At 33.1% G+C, this 10,276-nt stretch overlaps 1 protein-coding gene across 6 annotated transcripts; it reads right to left on the bottom strand.

Moving 5' to 3' along the window:
• Window positions 1–141: 141 nt before the first annotated feature.
• On the bottom strand, window positions 142–9,768 carry LOC138181829 (transcription elongation regulator 1). 6 transcript variants are annotated; one of them, XR_011173613.1, is made up of 19 exons: window positions 9,487–9,768; window positions 8,644–8,902; window positions 8,471–8,560; window positions 8,207–8,398; window positions 7,865–8,108; window positions 7,557–7,775; window positions 7,277–7,480; window positions 6,927–7,197; window positions 6,630–6,859; window positions 6,387–6,547; window positions 6,103–6,311; window positions 5,867–6,017; window positions 2,313–2,756; window positions 2,032–2,241; window positions 1,689–1,955; window positions 1,518–1,595; window positions 1,198–1,421; window positions 506–1,123; window positions 142–418 (listed from the first exon to the last, which is right to left on the bottom strand). XR_011173613.1 is itself a non-coding variant. In XM_069117125.1 (18 exons), exons 1-18 carry the CDS (start codon window positions 9,639–9,641, stop codon window positions 1,120–1,122), a joined length of 3,612 nt encoding a protein of 1,203 aa, XP_068973226.1. In that variant the 5' UTR covers window positions 9,642–9,768; the 3' UTR covers window positions 142–1,119. The 6 variants fall into 6 exon arrangements, 4 of the variants coding, with proteins under 4 accessions (XP_068973226.1, XP_068973245.1, XP_068973260.1 ...); XR_011173614.1 differs by having other exon boundaries at window positions 142–810; window positions 930–1,123; XM_069117125.1 differs by having other exon boundaries at window positions 142–1,123.
• Window positions 9,769–10,276: the final 508 nt, after the last annotated feature.

The following is a 10,276-nucleotide window of genomic DNA, read 5'->3' as shown; positions in this document are numbered from 1 at the left end:
TGTTACAATACGCACAAATTTTATTATATTTATTCTATGTACATCATTTATATTGTAACATTATATTATAACATAATCGTGTAAATTATTAACTTTTGAGATAAAAATAAAGAATTAAACAATTGTTCGATAAAAAATAAAACGTACACATTAACTATCGTGGCTTTTTGATCTTCAATTATTATTGTTATTTTTTTGTCTGTGTATACAAGTCTGTAATGAAATATTATAAAATATTAGAAATAAAACGTAAATAATTCAATAGATCGTTGGGAGATGTAAATGCTTCTTATCGCAATTTTTATGAATGGTTTATTGAAGAAAATATATTTTCCTAATATCTTTTTCATGAGATTAGGAATTCCGTACCGTAAAAATGCCACATAAATAAATGGTAAATAATTGTGATTGTAAACATCTAAAATTTTTTGTATTTATAAGATTCATTATGATTTCTTTAAAATAAATGTTTTTAAATATTGAGAATATTTTGTAAGATACTTACGTTTCATATGATGCAATAGAGCTGCATAAGAAAAATAATTCGAACATTGAAAATATAATTTCCGAATTATATTCCATCAAAAAATTACTATGTATGATTGTCGTATGTCACATATTTTTTTTTTTTTTTTTTTGTTTTAAATATAATCATCAACATTTTTTTAAGCTATTATATTTTAACATCGGTTTATAGAAATTCACTGCGCATGATTTTAAACTAGTCGTGAATGCAATAAACACTGGTTATTATAATTTTCATGTAATTTTCATACAAAATATTCGTAATGGGGTGCTTATCTAACAAACCTAGATAAAATATGTATAAAATTCGCACTTTATGATATTATTATGTAATATTACTAATTCTTTCATTAACTAGCATCTACTTTAACGTAATCCAACAAATAATGATATGATATGCTTACACTATGGCATCTTTACAGTATGACACACATTTTTAGCTGTGTGGAATTGGCGTTAGTTTTATTGATTCCTATAATTACAGGCGATAATCATCTTGTGTGTAAAGTACTTCAATTCAACTACAGCTATAAATTCAATCATTGATTTGTTATTTGGACACCATATATATACCATGCTTTGATGCGGGCTGCGTTAGCTAGAACAAAAATAGATTCCGCAAATTCAAACACATACAGACATCTCTGTTGCTTCATTGGAGACGATATTTACTTTGTGGTTGGTCTTCTTGAAGGTTCTGAGGCAGTAGGTGGTGGAGGTGGACCCCTACGTGCCAATTCTTCTAAATATCCCATTAACAGCCGCGTTCGTTCAGCAGCGGCTGCTTCCAATACGAGAAATCTTCGATCTTTTCTTAAAATTTCTTCAATTTCGGCTAAATGTGCACTATTTTCTTGTACTTTTTTATATGTTTTATCAGTGATAAGTTTTGTTTCCTAAAATTTACATTTACTCAACTTTATTAAGCGATCAACTTCTAAAACATGTTGCATAATAGTAAAAACGGAAGTGATAATATATTCTTAACATACTTGAAGAAGTTCCCTAAAATCGGCCTTGGCCGCAACAAGTTTATCTTTAATGTACTCTTTGAACTCCTTTTCGCATTTCTGCAAAGAAAAGAAATAATTATAGTACATAGAGTAGTGGAAGAAAGTGATTTATAATTTAGATTCCTATACAGTTTTAAATAAATTACGTACCCGATCACTAGAAGAAAATTTGAGATATCTAGGATCGTCTTTTAATGATTTTTTAATATCTCTCCATGAAGCGGTAAGTTCAGTAGAAGCGCCTACCTCGTCAAGCAGCTCGCGGAACTTATCACGTTTCTTACGACTAAGCTGTTCTATGTGTTCGTTAAATAGTCTTTCTTTTTCCTCGCGATCTAAACTTTCAGCTAATTCCCATCTATGATCTTTCCTCAATTGTCGTTTCGCTTCCCGCCATGCTAAGTCACCATTCCTTACCTGCAAATGTAGGTGGCTTATTAAGCGCACTGGATTAATTAAAATTCATCATAAATTACGTAGAAAAGATACATACCAAGTCTGCAAGAAGTGCACTGAAGTGCTGTACTGCCTCTGTATGACGATGGTGTTGCCTTTCCTTATCTCTATCACGAAGATGCGTAGCAAGAGTCCTCTGAACTTCTCTTTCTCTCTCACGAAGACTGGCTTCTGCTCTTCTTTCACGTTCTCGTTTCTGTTTCTCACGATCTTCTTCTGAATCAGATTGGTCTTCCGTGTTCTCCTTCTGAACAAGGAAGAGATTCGTAAATTTCTAAAAAAGTAATTTTAATTAGCTGAAAAAGTTGCACCACTTACATCATTCTCCTTTTTTGATGGTTTTTCATCGTTATCTTCGATTTCACCGCTTTCCTTCTCTGCCACTGCCTCCTTCTTTTCCTTGCCGTTTTCCTCCGAAGCTGCTTCACTCCTGCGTTTTTTATCCTTCGAACTGTCCTTATCAAGCCGATCCTTTGACGATTTATCCTTGTACTTATCAACATCCTTTCGGTCCCTATCTTTCTTCTCAGACTTGTGATGATCCTTATCTCTGTGCCGGTGGTCTTTGTCTTTCTCCTTTTCCTTTTTCCTCTCCTCCTTTAGCATACGAATGTAATCCCTAAACCAATCTTCCCTCGTGCTTGCTGACTCTACGACTCTGTACCTCCAATCTGATTCCAACTTTTTCTTACAATCGCTCCAATGCGAATGTCTGTCGATGTCTTTGTGCTCACGTAGCATCGCTATGAATTCCTTTTTCACCTGAAACGCATTTACCATAACAGTTTTCATCATTGAAGAATAATCAGCCCTTGCTTACACTCTATTTATACAATTCTGGCTTGAAATTGATTTTCTTATTTATTTATTGAATTATTTATCTTTTTTTGCTTGTTTCAGTTTTATCATGCACGCTTAAGAATTTCCAACCAATGAATACACGTTCAGCCACATTACAATCAGTTTATATTATTATTATATATATATAAATATGTATGTATAATATATAGGTGTCTATAAAAATTTATGGCTTGTAATGTGGATCAAACTATGTCAACTTGCAAACCTTTTTATTGGTTTTCAAACTACATTTCGTTAGGGGTAGAAGAAATAGTCATTCATGTCATTCGTTCGTGTCAGGAGGTATCACAACGTTAAGGGCTCTACTTGTTGGAATTTTTAATGAAATAAGCTGGTCAGTTTTGCTGAAAAAAATTATAATCATTATAGCTGTAAAAATAATTATTTGCTTAACCGAATCATCATTAAATACTTTGCATATTGCGATACGAAATATAAGAAAATATGACATTGAAATGTAAAAATAGAAAGAAAAAAGTATGTTATTATTTAATGATGAGACGGGATATAAAACGGATAAATTTTTATCTGCTGCCCTTGCTGAAAAGAAAAGATGCGTTAGTATATTGTCACGAGATTTTGAAAAGATTAAAAGTTCTTAGCCGTTCAAATTACGAAACGAGGTTTTACTTTTACTAACTATTCCACAGTATTTGCCGAAAATATATAAATCTCTATTTCTTATTGGTCTTATTCAAGAATTATATGATGTTTCGTGAATGGAGTAGTAACTATAAAATAATGCAGTAGTAATACAACTTTTAATATAAAGAATAGAACAATTTTTAATGAAACTTAATCTTTCATGTTCTTCATTAATACAATTCTAAACTATTTAAAAAATGTTTGGATCTTATTACTATAAAATACTCTATAACTAATGAATCGGTTCATTTAAAGATTTTATATGTCTCTGGTTCCTTTACTTCTAAATATATTATCAAAATAAAAAATAATAGCAATATTCAACTTGTTTATTTCAAATTCCCATTACGTAATTTGTGAACGACCTATGGTTTCAATATAATGATAATAATCTGTTATTTTATTTATCTAAACTTATACACATCTATTTCACAATGAAAAGTTGAGTTAGAGTTCAGAGTAGCTGGCACATTTTGGTCTTGAATTTTTTATTATAGTTATTACTCGGATCCCGATCCTATACAATTTTAAGGTAGTAAAAAATTTGTGCCACAATTGTCTAATTTTTATTTAAACACAATAGAGTTGCAATGTCCACTTCTAATATTTTTACGACAAAAGCAGTCAAGGTTCTCTGAAGAATACAAACCAAATTTCATGAAAGCACACTCATTCTATCATTTCAATATACTCATCTCATGTTGCTTCAAATATATTAAATTTTAAACAAAAATATTTATATTGCATTTAGTGAGAAAAAAAGTATTCTTTGTAATAATTTAAAAAGATAGCAATAAAAGAAGAAATACTTTGACACCAATTAAAATGCATATTTTATTAATTTCTGATGTAGGCTCTGGTTTTTTCTTTATATTTAAACTTTAATATATTATGTATTGACATAAGAACAATTGCCAAAAAGATTGATATTTCGTTCGAACTTTTCCCTTTTTTATTTATCGAGACCCTTCATATAAACAAACTCGATGAAACTTTACTAGAAGTAAAATAAAGTGCAAGGAAAAAATGAATTTGTTCTTATGTTGATACATCGATTATGAAATAGATTGGTAGCTTTTGTTTCTCAAAATAAATAACGGTTCTTTATCTCCAGAAAACAGAACAAAATCTACAAATATCATTTTGGAATTGATGCTACCATTGGGGTTGTTGACACCTTACTTTTGCTGATAATAGATTCAATTTCTTTGAAATTGGTTTTGATTTTTGGGGAAAAGTTAATCTTTTGAAGTAACGAGGATTACGAGTAATATACAAATACCGAGTTCGTTCATTCTCATGACTCTGCTTTGGAGTAAAGAATGCGGCGCGCGAGGGTGTGCCAACTGTGCCACGCAGTGTAGGTGGGGATGGTAGATGACATCATCCATGCCACCAACCAGCTTCAGAACCAAGCCACTCCACATACGGAACCTGTCCTGCCTGCCTCCTGACTGAAGTGGAGAGTTCAGAACACATAAGTATATAAGGAACCGTCACATACTAAGATTTTATTCTCTACATCTCCCATCTTACAGCTACAAAACTTTTGTCTATCGAGAAAATCTACTGGAGTAGAGAATTATTAGAGAAACTTCTCCTGGTATGTGTTCTTCAGCCATTAATTTAGGAATTCATATTAGATAAATCTTACAAGTGGAACAAAATAGTAACATACCTATAGAACCTGAAAGAATGATTAATTATTGCTGAAAATATAAATTTATTATGCATTATATCCTGTCTAATTTAAGATTTTATTTAATATTCATTTACGTATCATCACATATTGTATCTTTTTCAAACAGTAAAATAATAGAAATTTTGGTGCTGAATAAAAACTTATTCAGGTTTTATATAACTTATCGCGAATATATTATATATTATATGTTTTCATTTGATATTCTCTTCGTTGATATTATGATTTCCCAGAACGAAATGGAGGATGTATATATGAAAATGAGATTTGGCATGGAAGAGGGAAAGGTTTAATGGATTTATTCCAAAAGAACTTTTCTTTTATGATACTTTGATATATCTAGAGAATTGAGGTACACAGAAACGTACAAGATATCCTCAAATATTCCAGAACATTTCAAAGCATCGATTTGCATATTATATAGTTAAAAAAAATTTGGTACAAGTACCTTAATTCTCACATATTTAAAAAATTTGTTATGTTCTTTTATCGCGTGAATGAAATAATATTTATAGGATTTTTTCTTATTTATGGTATTGATTAAGGTAGTGAATGTCTGAAGGTGAATTTATATTGTTTCAATTAAGATTTTGATATTGTAGCACGAATCCTGAAAAGTAATATTTTCATTGCAACAAGATCAATGATGTTAATAAAATGAAAATACCTGTTCTCGTTTTGCTGTTTTTTCCTCTTTTTCCTTCTTTCGCACTTCCAGCAGATATTCGTTGAATAGGCTCTCCCGTTCACGCATCTTTTCTACATTCTTAAACCGTTCATCACGCCCATGTTTTTGAGCAAAATCACTAAATGAAGATCTAAATTGTAAAAAAAAAAAAAGAAAATTAAAAACATTTTATTTTTTTCTAAAGCTTTAAAGAATCTTTTAAAACCATTACGTACTTTCCATGAAGACCAGCTTCTTCTAGTAACTTTTGAAATTGTTCTTTCCGTTCCTTCATTTTGTTTCGCTTTTCCCGCCTCTCTTCTTCCGCCCTCTCCTTTACGTACTTCTCGAAAACTTGTTTTCTCTCCTTTGATGTTAAAAGTAAGTATCGGGGGTCAAATACAATTTTGTGAAGCTCCTTTTCCCAAGTACTAAACGCGGATACCTACCAAGAACAATTATTTCAGATAAATAGATTTTATTTCTTATTAATGTTACTTATCAATTTATACTTGTTTACATCTTTCTCTGCAAGCATATCCCTAAACGATTTAATTCTTGTCTCCAAAGGAACAATTGCCCTTTCTCTAGCAGCTCGTACTTCTGCCTCTATTGCAGCCTCCTTTCCGATATCGATAGTTTTTTTATTCTCTTTCTCCTCCTCTTCTTTTGGCGCTGTGGCTAAAACAGGAAATATGGTAATTTTATTAATACGTACATTTTTTTAAATATAACACACGGTTATGAGCGTAATATAATTTACTTTTTGTATCATCCTGTTTCATCTTTTTTGCTGGTATTGGTTCATCATCACTGCTTTCACTTGTATCCGATTGACGCGTCGGTTTCGTAGCTACCACTGCATCTGGCGGAGTAGACACCATTTTATCGACATCTTGACGACCAATGAGATCATCTGGTCTTTCCCAGACAGAAATACGCGATGAGGGATTATAAAAGAATACGCGTCCATCGCCCGTCCAAACAACACACCTAGTAAACAAAATTTAAATTTAAATTTTGCCTAAGCATCGTAAAAAGTAGTAAATTAATTTTGTACCAAGGAGTTCCAGGTACTGGTGTGCTAGAGATTGGTCTAGATTTGTCTTGAGGTTTGGCCGCTTCTTTAGGCGTCGTTTCCTCCTTTTTCGGTTTATTAGCGTCTGTTTCCTTTACACTATCTTTGGTTTCGTGATTACTTTCTGGAGGTTTTTCTTGTTTTGTGGCTTCTGTGGTTACATTGTTATTAGTAACGGTGGAAGTAGTCACGGCGGTATTCGTAGAGATGGTAGCTGCTTCTTCTGCTTTTTGGCGTAGCGCTAATTTTGCATCTAGCGATAATGATAAATAATTTTTCATATTGTTCATCTTGTTTCTAAATTTATGTTATACAGTATATTAAAGACATACTTTCGAGATCCTTTAGAGCTTGTGGCTTTTCCCAAACAGATTCTCCAGCTTTACTATTATAATAATATAATCTTCCATCCGGAGCGCGATGTTCCGTCCATACCATAGCAGATGCTACTAGTTCCTGATCCAACTGAGCTAATATAGCAGGATCTTCTGCTGGAGCTTGTGGAGCCATGACTCCATGTGGCATTTGTGGCATACCTAATATAAATATTTTTTTGTGATAAAAAATATAACTATTTTTTATGTGCGTATATCTATATATACATCATATTACCCCAATTTGCTTGTGGTGGACCATAACCTCCAAACGGCTGGAACCCTGGTGGTGGCATACCAAAAGGTGCTGCTCCAAATTGTGTTGCAATTGGACCACCAAATTGATTTGGCATCCTGTGTTGCATAGGTATCATATTAGGAGGAGGTTGCATCATATTTGTATTTACTGCTGGGGTATTCATAGTTGGGGTATTAGTTACAGTTGTAGGTGCTGTACCTGTATAGAAAGTATAATATTATAATATTTTTATTAAATTATTATACGTGTTAATTTTAATTTTTCGAACCAAAATTAACATATTATACCATTTGCTTGTGTTGTGTCAGCTGGTTGTGCATTCATGTCTGGTGTTTCACCAAGTGTAGGAGGTGGCCCTGTACCAGGTGGAGCAGTACTAAGTTGACTGATAGCATCTGCATTGTTTGTTGAAGACTGTTCGCTACTTTGAGACACCCTATTTTCATTAATTTGATTAGGAGTAGTAGCCGTAGAAGCGGGAGTGCCAGTTGGAGCTGTTTGTTTAGATGCTCCATGCACCAGTTGTTCTAACTGTAAAAATAATTAACATCGTACAATACAGAAATATTCTATTTATATATAATCACACAGCTTTTAATAGTAGAAATCTATAATGGAATTTAACCAACCTGATCTTGCACCATGACCTTAACATTTGGTCCCTCTGGTTTTGTCCATGTAGTTTCCCTTGTACGAATGTTATAATAATATGATTTACCATCTGGTGTTTTTGTTTCTACCCATACCTCTCCATTGAGATCTAAGCCTGGAATGTTTGCTTGTTGCGCCTGTTGTTGCGGGGGCTGCTGTTGACCTGGAATCTATAACAAAGTTCCAAGTGTTAGAACAAGATATTTGCATGTCTCTCTATGTTTCTGTAAATCAAAATTTACGTTATTCATATTGGGTGGTCCCATTCCAGGAGGTGGTCCATAAGGTCCAGGACCTGTCCCAATTGGGCCATTCATCATGTGTGGTGGTGGCTAATTACATATAAAGTTAAATTATATGTAATCATTTTATTGAAAAAATGACACATATTGACATAAAATTAAATGATAATTACCATTCCTGGAGGTCCCATAAGATTTGGCGGTCCCATCAGATTTGGTGGCCCCATAGGTCCCCAACTAGGATCGAACGGCGGAGGCCCTCGGAAACGTGGTCCTGCTGGACCCGGTGGACAATTTGGCCTAGGAGGTCCCTCAAATGGAAATCCATTATTTGCTCCACGAAACATTGGTCCTCTAGGTCCAAATCCTCTTCCTCTAAATCTTGGAGGTCCACCTCTCATGGGAAAATCAAACCCACCTCTGCCACGACCCCTTAAATTATTGTTATATGTCGTGACTATGTACTTTACGTACCATACGTCTGAATCATTTACCCAAGCGTAGACATCTTCAGCATCTTCGTTTCTTTTCACACTAATTTTACATTTAACAAAGAAATTTGGACAAAGCAATAACACGTAAAAATCATCTATATATGACATACAAATCATTTATATAATTCTTAATAAGAAACATTATAAATAGGTCTCCAAGGTATTATTTACCTTTTTTCATGTTAGAATAACTACGTGACAAAATAACGATTTACATTCAAAAATGAAAACTTCATTACAACAGTAAGTTCATGAAACAAACCAATGAAACAATGTATCGAATAATTGTGGGTAAATCATTTCATCGTACAGGAGCGTAAGTAGAAACAATAGTCGCGTTTCCATAGCATTAAAAGTGTAAGGAACTCATGGTAATATGAAGCTTGATCGTTTCGGTCAAACATATATAAGGGGTAAGGTATAAGTATCGTAAGGGGGACAACCTAACCTTACTTTTCTATTTGGTATTTTCGGCAATTAATCAGAGGGACGTATGAAATGTTAAGAGAAACTATAACGCACCTAAACCCTCCTCGACCCCGTGGTACGAAATGCCTATAATCTTCACCATCGAAACTGTAATCTTCAGTTTCTTCCATGCCCTCTTCATTGTGTTCCTGCTCATTATTAGAAGCGGTTTCCGTAGTTGCGGGAGTTTGCTCGGTACTCGTTTCCATTTCACAATAATATAGAAATTAGAAATTTCTTTTCTACACGCCCATTTATTTCTTTTCTCAGCTCACAAAAATGCCGCAAACAAATCACTATTTTATTCAATGTAAGCCGTAAACATATCATTACCAACATAATAAAAGTATTTTCCTAGATTCATTGTCAGTGCTGTAAACATAACGGTTATTAAATTGTACGCGCGACGTGAATTGGTATAGGCCTGTGGCTTTCTTTTGAATATCTTGTACGATAATAAAGTAAATTGTAGCGCGGCGAATTTAACTGTACAGCAGCGTAGCCGAGGCAACAAACAAACGTTATTTATTTCAAATTTTGTATTTACTTTCGTTACCATGGGAAAGAACATTGCCAAGGCATAAATTGCTCGCTTTCTAATATTATAAACTCCAATAAAATTAATGTTTATTAATAACAATTTGTGTTATTGGGTAACAAATAAGTCGTAGATTATCATGTAAAATCCGAACAGATAAATGGGTTGCTATGTATCACGCTGAGCTCAGTCTAAGTAAATTTCATTAAAACGCAAATCTTTGTTAAAGTTCTCATTCTATTATAATTCAGTTTTAAATATAAATTATTGTTCAAGTGAATCTTTCTCGTCGTGTATTTCTTCATT

This window comes from Bombus flavifrons, chromosome 1 (assembly GCF_040668555.2).
Source record: "Bombus flavifrons isolate JBK064 chromosome 1, iyBomFlav1_principal, whole genome shotgun sequence".
Taxonomy (NCBI): Eukaryota; Metazoa; Arthropoda; class Insecta; order Hymenoptera; family Apidae; genus Bombus; species Bombus flavifrons.
This window is presented reverse-complemented; position numbering and strand designations above follow the sequence as displayed.